Source organism: Rhinichthys klamathensis, unplaced genomic scaffold (assembly GCF_029890125.1).
Source record: "Rhinichthys klamathensis goyatoka isolate OS25496 unplaced genomic scaffold, OSU_Roscu_1.1 h1tg000254l_1, whole genome shotgun sequence".
NCBI classification, from domain to species: Eukaryota; Metazoa; Chordata; class Actinopteri; order Cypriniformes; family Leuciscidae; genus Rhinichthys; species Rhinichthys klamathensis.
In genome coordinates, this window is record NW_026606776.1 from 896,663 (window position 1) to 911,764 (window position 15,102).

At 39.1% G+C, this 15,102-nt stretch overlaps 1 protein-coding gene across 1 annotated transcript in view; it reads left to right on the forward strand.

Moving 5' to 3' along the window:
* The window catches only part of rin2b (Ras and Rab interactor 2b), a 27,747-nt gene extending 12,834 nt beyond the window's left edge, over positions 1-14,913 (forward strand). The window contains exons 10-13 of the mRNA XM_056266909.1: positions 11,137-11,445; positions 12,305-12,436; positions 14,252-14,415; positions 14,523-14,913. Of these exons, the coding sequence (XP_056122884.1) occupies positions 11,137-11,445; positions 12,305-12,436; positions 14,252-14,415; positions 14,523-14,837 (920 nt within the window). The 3' untranslated portion in view covers positions 14,838-14,913. The remainder of the gene's footprint in view (positions 1-11,136; positions 11,446-12,304; positions 12,437-14,251; positions 14,416-14,522) is intronic.
* The last annotated feature ends 189 nt before the right edge of the window (positions 14,914-15,102 follow it).

Consider the following 15,102-nt stretch of genomic DNA (forward strand, 5'->3'; position numbering starts at 1 on the left):
TTTAATATATGAATCAATATATAGCAATAGGATGTCCATCCATATATTGTTATATATTTTCAAATATATGAGGCAGTTTCTGATATATTGAAATATATTTTCTAATCTATTGCAATATAAATTCTAGTATATTGCAATATATTTTTGTTTCGTAAGGGACCACACCTGCCTGGAAGTTTCTAGTAATCCTTTGTTGGTTTGGGAGTGTTTAATGAGGGTTTAGAGTTCAACTCTGCTGAAAGATGGTCCTCCTGGATCAGGATTGGACACCCCTGGCTCACTTGTAGTTTTATCCTCGAGTTTAATCTAATATATTTTACTAGTATGTTTGTTTTGGCATTTTGAAGTGTTGGCCTTGTCTTTTAGATATGTATCCTCAGCTTGCCTTTTTTGTTTCCTAGTCTGTGCAGTTTGCAAACTATTAGTTTAATTCAAGGTCTGATTTATTTGACTTGTTAAAGCAATGCATGTCAAAAATATGTATATTGTCCAAAAAGACTTGATGTGTTTTAGATAACGATTATGCTTTATACCTGACATCAGAAACATGTTTTGTTTTGAATGTCAGTCTGCCCTTATCAGTACAGAGCTGCTTTTGTAATGCTTCCTTCAGCTTCAGTGGAAAATGCAGGTTAAAATGTGTTTGATAGTGTGAGGGTAATAGAAAAAATTTAAAACTTTTTATCTTAGTCTGTCAGTGAGTGGAGGATATAGTTTATATGATGGTTCTGATTCTTCGGGTATTTTCCATTTAGTAATTTGGACAGGCAGTGTCCTTAAAAGGTAGTAAAAAAAATAACTATATATATTTTTGTGTGTGTGGATTCAATCAGTAAGACTTGTGTAGCTCTTTTTTAATCTGCCATGAGCACTACCCTACTGGACCTCGGCTTGGATGGGGAGATGTTTTATTGTCAAATGTTATGATTCAGTATTTTTAATATGGGTACATTTAATCATTTCAATATAAGAACAATTCAGCAGTGAAATACAAGCACCATACCTGCATTCTGATATCTAATATGTAATATACCTTTCAAGTCATCTCTTTTTCCTGCAGTTGTATTGTAAAATGTATGAAAGTACTCTGAGAATGTTTGAAGTAAGTGCAAGGCCAAAGGGATTGTGACTAGTCTGGTTTGTATAAAGAATGACAGTTCAGACCAGACTGCTGTGGAAATACTGAGCTGAAAAAAAGGAGCACAGTTCATAGAGAGCATTTTGAAATAAGATTAAATTAAGTTCATTCTAAGACAAATATGCTAAAATCCTGTCTCACAGCACATAATGTATTAAGAATGTTGAAAGACATTTGTATAGGTCTTCAGTTAAAAATACACCCTGTGGTTTGTGGTTTAGGACCAATAAACAGAGCTTGAAGGCATTTTTTTTTTCTTCATCATACCAAAAGTATTGCTTGCATATCAAACCTAAAGGCAAGTAAAAAATGTATTCAAAGGATAAATTCTTCACTTCTTCATGGGTGGAGACGTTACATTAGTGTAAAAGGTTGTCTGGTTGTTTATAGATTAAAGATAAGCTAATGTATCGTTTACTTATTAAGGATTAATTCTTTCTAAATGTCAGATTTTACTTTGTTAAATAAATATCTTTAAAACAATGTGGTGATGATACCATGGTAGAAAATTGCCTGTAAAGACCAAAAAAAATCGACCTTAAAGGGATAGTTCAGCCAAAGATGAAAATTCTGTCAGTAATTACTCACCCTCATGTTGTTCCAACCCCGTAAGACTTTCGTTCATCTTCAGAACACAAATTAAGATATTTTTGATTAAATCTGAGAGTTGGATCACTCCTCCATAGGCTTCTAAGGGATCAATCTTAAGTTTTTCAAGCGACGAGAATACTTTTTGTGCGTAAAAAACAAACAAAAATAACCACTTTATTCAACTATTCATTTCCTTCTCTGTGTGCCTCGAGTTAGTTCACGTACTGTAACAGCGCAGCGCTTCTGTGTTGTACGTCACACGTAGGCTCACTATTGGCTATTCACTATTGACGCTGGTCATGTGTGTGATGCGTGTGACGTACAACACAGAAGCGCTGCGCTGTAACACTACGTGAACTTAAACATCATATACAGCCATTTATTATGATAGTGAATCTGTAAGCTACGGGTGCTTCTAATATTTAGACCTCTTGTGTACAGTGTTTTATTATATTATTTATAGAGTTTTATTACAGTAACAGTGTTGTCATAGTGTGTAATTGCTTGTTTTATAACTCTATAGTGTAGAGACAACTGATGTGAGGCCTGCTTTTGTCCTTATTTGACTGGCCCTTTGTGTCTCAGAGCCTTCAGCAAGACCTAAATGAATTCCTGAGAGCTTAGGCCTAATATATCTTGTAACGTTTTTGTCAGCTTTTCCATGAACTGAGCTGACACTGTACGCTCTGTAAGCATGTGTGTGTGTGTGGTGTTGTGTCAGTTTTTTACTTGTGGGAAACAGAATACCATTTGGATAACTAGTGCAAAATGCCCGTGCAAAATAATTTTTTTGTGTGTGTTTTTAGCAATTGTTGGTTTGGTGTGTTTGAGTGCTCATTGACATTGTTACAATTACACAGCAAAAGTTCAGTGACATTTTTGTTTGTGCATGGTAGAAAGCATACTGATACTGACATAATGATGCATTGGAGGATATATTTAGAGTGGATATTTATGTTTTGTTAGTGCAGACTGGCTGTTCTTGAAGATTACATGTTGTTCTAGTGTCAGCACCTCTTTATAGACAACATTGCTCAGAAAGTGGCGCTTTTTGTTTGTTTCATTATCTTGAGCAAGAATACGAAGTCTGCTTGATCTGCCAACTCTGCTGGCTGCAACGTAGAATTGACCATGACTGAAGAAGTCTCTTGTGCAGAAGACACCAACACGTTGCAAAGACTGGCCTTGTGACTTATACACTGTCATGGCAAAGCAGGGTCTCACCGGAAACTGCCTACGTCGCAGGGTGAATGGAAATATGTTGTCAGATGGGATGAGGATGATGGGTGGAATGAGTAATGTGCGTCCAGCATTGACGCCGATCACAGAAGTAGCAACCAAAAGATGAGGCAGGATTTGTTCAATGATGTATCTCGATCCATTGCAGTGTCCATTTTGTTGGTCGAAATTTCGGAGTAGCATGATCACCATTCCCACCTTTATACTGCCCTACAAAGGCTAAGTGCAGTAACTACGCCACCATTGAAACAGAGAAAAATGCCTCTAAAGTTTTCATACTGGCCAGTCCAACATGTAGCAGGTCCAATAGTGTTGATACTTTCAATTAATACCTTTTTAGGAAGGAAAATTATATATATATAAAAAAAGACCAATGATATGACCTTTGACCCCAAAAATGTAGATACTGCACTGTGCCTTTGAATTACCTTGATCAACTAGAGCACTATTACAAAAGCAAAGTGCAGTATCTACAATTTAGATGTGTTCAGACTTCCACATTTTTGTATTCCTTATGTCTTTTAATCTGTTTTGTGGTTTGTTTATAGATGTTTATAATAGGTTGAGAGTATTGAAATTGCTTGTAACCTTCAATAATAATTTTTTGTCCTAATGTCCCTGTCACATTGCAGTCCTAAACATTTTTTTGTCATCAACATTGTCATTTTTCCAAACATCCTTAACATTTTACACACAATCAATGGTATTTTGGTTTGTGGATTTTCATTTTAATAGAAAATTCATTCATTAAATACCAAAACAGAACAATAAACAGAACAACAAGCATTTAGAGAGAAACTGAGGCAGGCTCAGTGCTCTCAGGGTCAAACATCCTTAACATTTTGCTCACAATCAATGGTATTTTGGTTTGTCGATTTTCATTTTTAATAGCAAATTAATTCATGAAATACCAAAACAGCACTTAAAAATATAAACAATTTAAATAAGTCAAACCTAGATCTAACCGTTAATTATTAACGTCAAAATAAGTGACTGCCAATGTAATCATTGAGAGTAGAAGATATGAACGGAAAAAGTCGACTGATCTCGATGGTTATTTCGCAACCCATGACTTTCAGCTTGAACTTCATTGGCTATCAATTAAACAACGCGATATTTTACCTAAACCATGTGATGTAGCGTGTGTAATGAGAAGTAAACAACCAAGATAAAGTGACATTTAATTCAAGACCGTCCTTGCGGCTGCAGGTGCTACACGGCTCTCCTCAGGAGATCGGCTAGCACTAGAATGCTAAACTAACAGTGACTTTGCTCCAGTCGACTAACTGTCGCAGTATCTGCGTCAAAGCCAGGTAAACACAGGCAGAACGTAGTATCTACACTTACTGCGGTTAGCCTCGGTATTAGGTTGGATTTCGTAGTTACTGCAAATTTGACATAGTGATTTCTCTAAAACGGGACCCAGTTGGACCAAGAGCTTTTGTCACAAGACAAAGGAGGTGTTATGAAGCCCATTTTCAGTCTAAACTCAATTGTGACCAAATATGTAGTTACTGCACTTTGCCTTTGTAGGGCAGTATAGTGATGTGATGGGGAGGCATACCAGATGGGCAGAGGGTATTTAGAAACTCAGTCGGGTACATATGGTGACCCTCAGATTCTGCAGTGTCCATACTGTTACAAACATGCTCTTCTCCAGGAAAATTCTTTGTCATATATTCATTCACTTTGTCAACTTCAGAGTTGGTTGGGCACAGTATGACACGTTCACATAGCCACTTTGGATTGGAAATGTTGACTGTCATGTCATCATATACCCAATTGACAATGTCCTCAAGTTTCTCGCCAGAAATTGATAGTGATTGATAGCTCAATTGCAAATTCACCCTCTTCTGGAACCACAGGAATTTTTCCCTCACCAAGGTTCAAAAGGAATTTGGCAAAATCTGCTTCTGTTTGTTGATCTCTAGCAGCTTGAGTGATCCTCATGTTTTCTGTTAGACGAAGAATCTCAACATTTTTCCATAGGTGTGAGCTCTTGAAACACCTCCCTATGATCTGGGTTTGGCTACCATGTGGGACAACAGTAAGGATTTGCCTCCAGTCACCGCTGAAAACCATTGTGATGCCACCAAATGGCTTGCCTGAACCTCTGAGCCACTGGAATGTACGATCTGCTGCTTCTAATGCACGGCGATCCATCATTGACACTTCATCCACAACCATGAGATGCGTCATTCTAATGAGTGTTGCAGTGCTGTCATGTTCACTCATACTGCAAGTGGACTCGTCGGTGAGAATGAGAGGACATTTTGTCCTGCTGTGAAAGGTTGTGCCTTTCGGCAGTAGGGTAGCTGCAATCCCACTTGTAGCGGTTGCAAGAGCTACTTTGCCCTGTGCACGCACTTTGTTAAGGATGTGGCACAATATGAATGTTTTCCCAGTTCCACCACTTGCATCAAGGGATATCATTTTTCCAAGTTTTTGCTGTTCGTCATTGAGGCTGTTTTCTGTGTCAGTAATGATAGTTTGAAGTTCCTCTATGTTGTGCTCAGTCTCATGCTGGATGATGCGGGGAATTTGACTCCGGACGTGAAGTGGATCAGGCTCAGGGAGGCCAAAGTTCCCATTTAAAGTAAAACCATGTCTTTCAACATGGTCCTTAAGGTCAAGTAGCACTTGAGTCACAATAAATTCATCTGGCTCATTCACATTGGCCCTGTGCATGAAATCTTCACACAGCACATGCTTGTGCCTTTCCCAGAACTCCAAGTGTTCCCCTCTAAGAACAAACATTAGCATGTTGGCGAATACTTCACGCAGTGCTGAGCCAAATGTCACATTTGCAGCCTCCTCCATAACAGAATCTACTTCTTGGTCATTGTCAACAATGCCATGCGCAATGCAAGCTGCCAGATAGGTGTCCATGACCACATCTCCAACTCGTCAGAGGTCTTTGAAGCATGTTGGCCCTGGCACGCGGTACAAAAGGATGCAGAGATAGAATAGTTCAGCAGTGTGAGGGTTGAAGGCAATCATTGGAATTCGTCCAACGGTGTTAGCCATGCGGTCATCGTGAGAACTCAGTCTTTTTTTACACAATTGAAATTTCTTCCGTGTGTATGTGAAACACATCTGGGTACACAATGTGTCGCATGTGTGGATGAAGAGACATTGCTTCAAAAAAGGCGGTCAGTGTGGTGGCAGGTGGCCCTGAGTCCAACAGGTTCTGGGCAGCGCCTTCATCATTGAACATGATGACCTGTTCATCCTCTAGATGAATTGCAAGCATCTTTACTGGTGGCTGTTTCTGCTGAATGGGGAAGTCGTATATGCGCCAGTATCCCTCAGATGCAGTGATGTAACGCCCTAACTCATAACGTGTCACCTCATCACGTCGTAGTATCTCACGGGTCTCATCATCAGGTACATCCAGTCTCACCATGCACTGATCAGGTCCCTTCTCCAAATATTTATACAGATATTTGACACTGGAGACAGCACACACAATTTCAACGTTAATATGCGCATTGTATCGGAGCAGGATGTACGGATTGTATGGCACAACCCATGTATTATTGACAGGTACATTGACGCCACCTCTGGTGGTCTTGATGATGGGAGAACCAGGTGCTCCTTCTGTTCGTCTTCGGTACAGTGGGTAGGAGTTGTCTGAAAAGCTTGTGTTCTGTCTCAATTGTTTGGGATTGTCTTTGGTGCACTTTTTGTCTACCATGCAGGGGCTAGCACTGTTCCATTGCCCACATGGACCGTGAATCATGTGTGATGTTAGCCTGGTTAAAACCAGACCATTCTCAGTTGTAACTGAGTTAGGGTCTGGCAAAGCTCCATAGACAAATCATTTCCAGAGGGGCGTCACCAACGGACCAACTCAAATGCCTCTTGGCGCAATTGGATAGACCTAAAACCAATCAGAGCGATAAAGGACATGACATATGCAGAGCGACGGAGAAACATCTGAGACTCGGACAGTAATTCTGTTTGTGATTTCGAGGAAAATTATGTAGCAATGGCTTCTGAAGACTTTTGCCGGTTTTGTAAAAGAAATATGATAATAGCTGGTGTCCACCGCCACTCCAGCAACATTTTTACAACATTTGGAAAAACGAATAGCATCTCAGACCGATTGAAACATCTCGGATTGACGGTCGAACAGAAAACATCAAGATCTGATCGCATTTGCCCCCGTTGTAAAGCATTTATATTGCGATTAGAACATGATTTGCCAGTGTATAGGTCATGGTTAAAGGACGAGCAAGACGGGGAAGCGACGGGATCGACAGATGCCGTTGAAAAAAGAAAACGTGAGTCTACTCCGTCAAAAACACCGCAGGATTTAAAAAAGTTAAGACAGCAAACACATCTTTTTTAGATATGAAGGCTTCAAGTGCTGTTCTTTGCTCGGGTTTTAACGAAAATGATAATTTTAAATCGATTGACACAGACGCGATAGCTGATTCGAACGAGTGATGTTCCACGGCGGCATCCATCTTTGTAATGTACAAAATCTGCTTCACGGTCACTGCTCTGTCATCATCGTGTAAAGCCCGCCCCAACGTTTCTGATTGGTGCCGTGATTTCGACGGATTGGAAATGGGTTTCAATGGGCTCTTTGCCAGACCTACTTGCAGAACAAATCTAAATTTGCCAGAAGTTGTCTGGGTTTTCCCAGGCTAGTGTGATGTTACAATGCGATGTAGCCTAGTTCCATATTTGTGTTTTTGTCAGGAATCTCTGCAGACACCACACGGTCAATATCGCTGGCGGTCCTGGGTTTGTCGCGGGCTACCATGGTCATGAGCATGTGTATATGTGGAAGATGCCTCTTTTGTGTTTCCTTCACCATCACATATGCATCAATGTGTCCCAAGATGTCACGCTTTAGGAGGTCTGTGAGGAGTGCTTCCACCTTCATGTGAAATACTCGAGCAATGATGTCTGGTCTCTGATTGGTCTGTTGACCCTCAAAAAGTGATCCTGTGATTTCAGGCCAGTTTTGGGTTGCAAGTGAAGGTGAGGAAGAAGTCAGGTTTTCCTTTGATTCGTACCAAGGCCATGGCATCTTGGTACTCCTTGGCATACCATCGGGGTGATCCGTAAATTGTGGGTGGCAGGATGGTTAGGCGTCCAGGAATGATCTCGGTGTGACAATTCAGGGCATCAACAAAGATTTTATACTTTTCAGCCTTGATAGACTTCTGGTTGTGGCGGATCCAGTTGAGGCGGTGTGACTTAATTTTTGCCATCATGTCCCATACGTATTGCTGTGTCAGTCTCCCATCACGAAGCAGCAAATTGAAGTGTTGAGCAATGTCACGCACTTGAAGATGGTAACAGTAGAAGCATGTTGGTGTGATACCTGCAAGCTCAGTGTGGTATCCTTGGGAACCCTGAGGCAGAAGAAGCACATATGACAATGGGTCATATGCTGGATGCATGGCGTCGATTGTTTGAAGCCTTCCTCCTCTGAGGTGAAGAGTGACAGCCAGTTTCCCAAACTGCTGTGAAGTTGTTACTCCTGGAGCTATGACAGCCACGTCACTATTCAGTGATGGAAGATTCACAGTGCCACGATGAAGGTCATGACATCATGTGTGAGCTGTTAGGACAATTTTCAGTTCATTGGCATTGTCATTTTGGGTCACATACTCAATGGCTGACTTAAACTGTTGCACGTATGGATTGCACATGTGAATGGCCTCTTGCATCCTCAGTAAAAAATCTTCATTCAGATCACTGTTTGAGGCATGGGCTCGACGGTTTTCCAGCTCATGAGCAGGATCGTGGAAATAGATCTGAGCAAAGAGTGGTGTGCGACCTTGTTCAGGAAGGGGCCGGCAATGTAATGATAAACTTTGCCTTGTATACTCACACCTGGGTTGAAGCCAGGCATAGCTACCTCTTTAATACCAATACTTGCCATTGCCAGCGCATTGTTGTATTGTTTTGCTTGCTTCACAAAACTTTGATCAAGGAAAAGGTCCTTAATAGCATCTGGAGGCTGTGGTGGGATTGAGTCAGGCTTGGGATTTGTGGCGTTATATGTAAGGTTAATCTTACCGTAGTTGCAGCTGAATCTTTTTCTCTCCTCTTTCCATACATAGGCACCACAATGTGAGCATGTAGGACATTCAAACAGTGAGGTCTTGCTTAGCATGTGCCTATAATCACCATGAAGTTCCTCTTGGAAGAAGTCTGTATCGTCACACCGAGCAAGGTTGCGATTGTCTTTTCGTGCCTTTTCCAGACGGGTGAGATGCATCTTGTGATGGCACGTGGTATCCCTTGCTCGTCGCTCCTCTTGCTGCTGAGGGGTCTCCTCCTCTCTCAGAAGGTTGTGTCGTTGACAGTCATGCATCTGGCGATTTGCTCGTATCTCAGGTGTTTCCTTATCTCTCATGTTAGCATCGTGAGCAGCGTCGCTTGCCAGCCGAGCACCAGAATTAAATAATACATTAAGAAGTAAACAGCGTAGCTTTAAATAAACATATCAAGCACCGGAATTAAATAATAGGCTATATTAAGTAAACAGCATAGCTTTAAATAAACATATTAAGCACCAGAGTTAAATAATATATTAAGAAGTAAACAGCGTAGCTTTAAATAAACATATTAAGCACCAGAATTAAGGCTTTAAATAAACATATTAAGAAGTAAACAGCGTGACTTACAGATTTAGTTAACATCCAGAGAGTGTTTGTTTATTGTTTATTTTTAAACCACAAAACATAATGTCAGAATGTTTATTTTTAAACCACAACCTTCTGAGTGCTTCTTTTACAGGTATATTTAACAATATCTTTTGCATTTCTTATCCAAACAACGCCAAACTTGGCACTGCACTTACTCGTGCCCGTAGCAAGACACCTGGCAAGTTTGAAATTAATAGGACTAACGGTTCGAGAGATATGCGAATAACAGACAGACAGACACACACACACACACACACACACACAGACAGACGTTCCTGTAATTTATAGATAGATTGTACCATTGAAGAAAAAAATTGTCAGTTTGAATTAAAAGGCGTTTCAGTCAGAATTTCATAATGGTTCGATCTACTCGTGGCTAAAATCTCTCATAATCAAAAGGTAACTGTTCTATCATTGAGTTTCTGACACACAATTGTTTCACAATTGTGACCCTGGATCACAAAACCAGTCACAAGTAGCACGGGTATATGTGTGGCAATAGCCAACAATACATTGGATGGGTCAAAATTATTGATTTTTCTTTTATCCCAAAAATCATTAGTATATTAAGGAAAGATCATGTTCAATGAAGATATTTTGTAAATTTCCTACCGTAAATATATAAAACATTTATTTTTGTGAGTGAATGCAGCACAATCGCGAACATAAATGGACCATTTTAAAGGCGATTTTCTCAATGTTTAGATTTTTTTTGCACGCTCAGATTCCAGATTTTCAAATAGTTGTATCTTTGCCAAATATTGTCCTATCCTAACAAACCATACACCAATGGAAAGCTTATTTATTCAGCTTTCATGTGATGTAATGTGATGAATACAATATAAGTGAATAAAAAACAACTGCACCATTAAAAAACTATCACCAAAATAGTCCATTTGACTTTATATGTGCTATATTCCAAGTCATATGATGGCTTTGAGGAATAGTCTGAAATGTTTGTTCTTCAGAATATTTTTCAGAACTTTTTTTAGTATTATATTTTCTGTTTTAATTTCTAAAGTGGTGGTCATTTCATTGTTGTTTTTTTATTAGCTTTTTAAGTAATGTAGATTGTTCTTATTCATTTTTATATTTCAGTTTTTAGTTATTTTAGCACTTCAAGATAAAACAAAATAAAATTAAGAAAGGTTGTCTTGCCAACAAGCTGAAATATGTTACAAATTATATTGTTTTTTATTTCAGTTCACATTTATTTTATTTAAGTTAAAAAAAAAGAAGTTTTTTTATGGTTTTAGATTTAGTTTTAATTTTAGTTTTAGTTAACAATAGTAACCCTGTTTCAGAACATCTTTTTTTGGTGTTCTACACGTTTAGAACGACAAATTATGAAGTTTCATTAGGGGGTGGTGAACTATTCCTTTAAAACTGTCTAAAAGTTCAGTAGTTAATAATTCATGTCAATTCATTTTTTTTATCACTATGAAGATGTTAAGTTTCTCTGAAGCGTTAACTGAAAGTCCATCTCTTTCTCAGATCCGGTGTTGGAGAAGGCCATGCATAAGTGTGTGCTGAAACCTCTGTATGGCTGCTTGCAGTCAGCGCTGTACGAGTTCCAGGTGGCCGGAGGAGTGTGTCAGAGGCTGCAGGAGAATCTGACCCTGGCCAAGACCAAACAACCTCACGAGCTGGGAGCGATCGGAGCCCGGCCACCAGACGCCTACGCCATCCACCGCATCCGCAGAAAACTCCGAGCCATGTGCAGCATGCACTCACCTGAGAGGAAGATATCGGTGCTGCTGAAAGTCTGCAAACTCATCTACAGTATCATGCAAGATCATGAAGGTGTGTACAGGTGGAGTTATGCCTCAAGGGTTTATTTAAAGGCTTTATGTGTGTTTATGTTTTAGGTGTGTACTGCTGCGTCCAGATTCACCTACTTATATTATGCCTTCAAATGATGTACTCTTTTTGTGAAGAAAAAGTACATACTTTGAATGTGTAGCAGAAGAGTAGGCAAGATACTACTTCATCATAATTGCTTCTTTAAAGGACAGCTCTGTCGCTTAGTTATGTGCATCCCGTCACCGTTTAATCTGCCCTGTCACAGTTAACATCCTCCACATTCAATTTAATTTCCTACCGTATTGGAGAGAAATTCTGCTAAAAAAAGGAATAAATGTAAAATGTAGTAGCACGTTGATCTGCTATTCGTGGGCCTTTTTATGCGGAAAACTCTCCTTGTGTGTTTGAATGATGTATTTAAAAGATAATGACCAAATGTATCTTTATAAAAGTTTACAATGTTGTTGAAGATGCAATATAATGTAGATAACATTGTTTTTCAGCAGATTAGATACCGACTATCAAACCCCTTTATCTAAACCTCTCTACTTAACCTTTGGTCTCACACATCCGCCATGTTTTTTTTTACACTTCATTTTGTAGTTCTTATCTAATATTAGGGCAGTATTAGCTGTTAGAGTGTGAAAGAACATCCGGGTACTTTTGGGATACTCATTTCAACATGCTACTGTTTCAGACACCAAATCCTAATTCTGAATGCTATTTAGGATGAATAGTATATATGAATTGTAATGCAGTATATGAGATTAGTATTTGAAAGGTGAAAGTATTTACACCTTAATCAAGTGGAATGGCTCGTGTAAAGGTCACTGATAAACGTTTCCTCTGTCTGCTCCAGTGAGGATGTTTGGCGCGGATGATTTCCTGCCCATGTTGACATATGTACTGGTCCAGTGTGACATGCCACAGTTGGACACTGAGATCCTGTATATGATGGAGCTGATAGATCCTCCATTACTGCATGGAGAAGGTGCGTCAGCATGTCCTTATATTTGTGTAATAATTTATTTAAATTAATGTAATTTTACATTGTTTCTCCTGTCCAATATTTAATGTGAATTCTCTTTCTTGGTTTGTAATGCCTGAATCAGAACCCTTTGTAATATTAATGAATTTAAAGGGTTGGTTGATCCAAAAATGAGCCATTTACTCACCCTCCTGTCGTTCCAAACCCATAAGACTTGCTTTTGCAAGCGTGCTTGGGTTTCCGTGACCAAATTTGAATGCTGTTAACATGTTCGCGGATCAATGTTTATATGTGAATAAAAGCTTAAATTAAATCTGTTCATCATATAAAGCGATTACGTCTCTTCAATAGAAATATCTTTATTTGTGTTTCAAAGATGAACTAAAGTCTTGTTGATTTGAAACGACATGTGGGTGAGTAATTGATGAAAGATTTTTCATTTTTGTGTGAACTAATCCTTTAATAATTGTGGAGTAGGAGGAGTTTCCGAACAGAAGCATTTTCCGTGTGTGACGAACATCCTAAGTTCTATTCTCAACTGAGTAATTTCCTCCAAGGGTGTGTGTCTCCTGTTCTCACTGAGCTCAGTGCGGCAGCCATTCGTGGAAAAGATTTATTATATTGTATGTACAGTTGTACACAGTCAGGTCACAAACCTGATGACCTAATGGGATCGTTCACCCAAAAATGAAAATTACCCCATGATTTACTCACCCTCAAGCCATTCTATATGACTTTCTTCTTTCAGGTGAATTTTATATATCGGAGATATATAAAAAAAAATCCTGGCTCTTCCAAGCTTTGTAATGGGCTTTGTAATATAAGAGGAGAGGAGCTTGAGTTTGTTGCTCAGGCCTATTTGTTTGAACCGCGAGAGGCATCAAAGCTTACGTTACTCCTACATCTTTTGGCGTAAGGCAACTTGTGTAGGCCGTCTGCCGGAAGCTAGTTATTTTATTTTTTAAAAGTTTTAAATATGTATATTTTTCTTACACAAACGCATCGCTTCGCTTCAGAAGGCCTTTATCAACCCCCAGAGCCGTGTGCAGTTCGATGGATTGATGAACTTTTTTAGGCTTCAAAATCTCGTCCTCAATTCACTGCCATTATAAAGCTTGGAAGAGCCAGGATTTTTTTTAATATAACTCCGATTGTATTCGTCTGAAAGAAGAAAGTCATATAAACCTAGGATGACTTGAGGGTGAGTTAATAATGGGGTTCTTTTTTATTTTTATTTTTGGGTGAACTATCCCTTTAATGCTTCTATTGAGCCAGGATGCATTCATTTGATCAAAACTGACAGTAAAGCCATTTATAATGTGATTTCTATTTCAAATAATTGCTGTTCTTTTGAACTTTTATTCATTAAAGAATACTAAAAATGTATCACGGTTTCTACAATAATATTAAGCGACACAACTGTTTTCAAAATTGATAATAATCAGAAAAGTTTCTTGAGAACCAAATCAGCATATTAGAATGATTTCTGAAGGATCATGTGACACTGAAGACTGGAGTAATGATGCTGAGAATTCAGCAGGAGTTATTTACATAAAAAAAAAAATAACAATAGAATAATACAGTAAAATACAGTTTTAAATACAATATTTCTTAATATACAGTAATTCACAATGTTACTGTTTTTACTGTATTTTTAATCGAACAAATGTAGCCTCGTGAGCTTATTTCAAAAACATTAAAAATCTTACCAACCCCAAACTTCTGAGCAGTACTTTATAGTATTGGACAAACAGAGTTTTTATTTAGGTTCACAGTATTAAAACAGTAAGATTCTCCTTTTGTCTTGATCCTGTACAGGAGGTTATTACCTCACCAGTGCATACGGAGCGATGTCACTGATTAAGAACTTCCAGGAGGAACAGGCTGCACGGATCCTCAGCTCTACAGCGCGCGACACACTCCACCAGTGGCACCAGCGTCGCACACTGCAGAGAAACCTGCCCTCAGTGGACGACTTCCAGGTAAAACCCTGACCTCGGGACATTTAATGGACATGGAATATTTTTATTCCATAAAGTTTGCGGAGTGGTTATAAACTCGCTATAATATCTTTGTTTTGTTTGTGAAGAATTACATGCGTGTGGCTCTGCAGAAGGCAGGTAGCGGCTGCACGGCTAAAACCCTTCAGGTCCGGCCCCACGCCACAACAGAAGAGGTGTGCCGCCTTTGTGCACTTAAATTCTGCGTGTCCGATCCGGAAAACTACGGCCTCTTTCTTCTCACAGACGACAGCAGCCAACAATTGGCCGCAGACACACAACCTCAGTGGATAAAGGCAGAGTTACACAGTCGACCGAACCCTCAACACTTTTACTTTGTCTACAGGACGATAGCCAACATAAACTGTCCCACGGCTGTTTCTTCAGAGCAGGACGATGCCTGAACACGCAATAGCAGGAAAATATTTATTCAGGGTGGGACTTTGTGTATAAAGATTGCAAGATGAAAGACTGTCAATAAAGAATGATGTAATTGACGCTTTCCGTAAATATGGTACATTTAGTTTTAGTTAAAAAACGAATTTGGGTAACAGGATTGCAAGTAAGGGCTAGCTAGATTGGGACCAAGTGTTGGTTTATATTTATGGATATAACTTATAATTCACAAAAATTGAAGACAACATTAGTTTGGTTGTTTTTAATCTTATA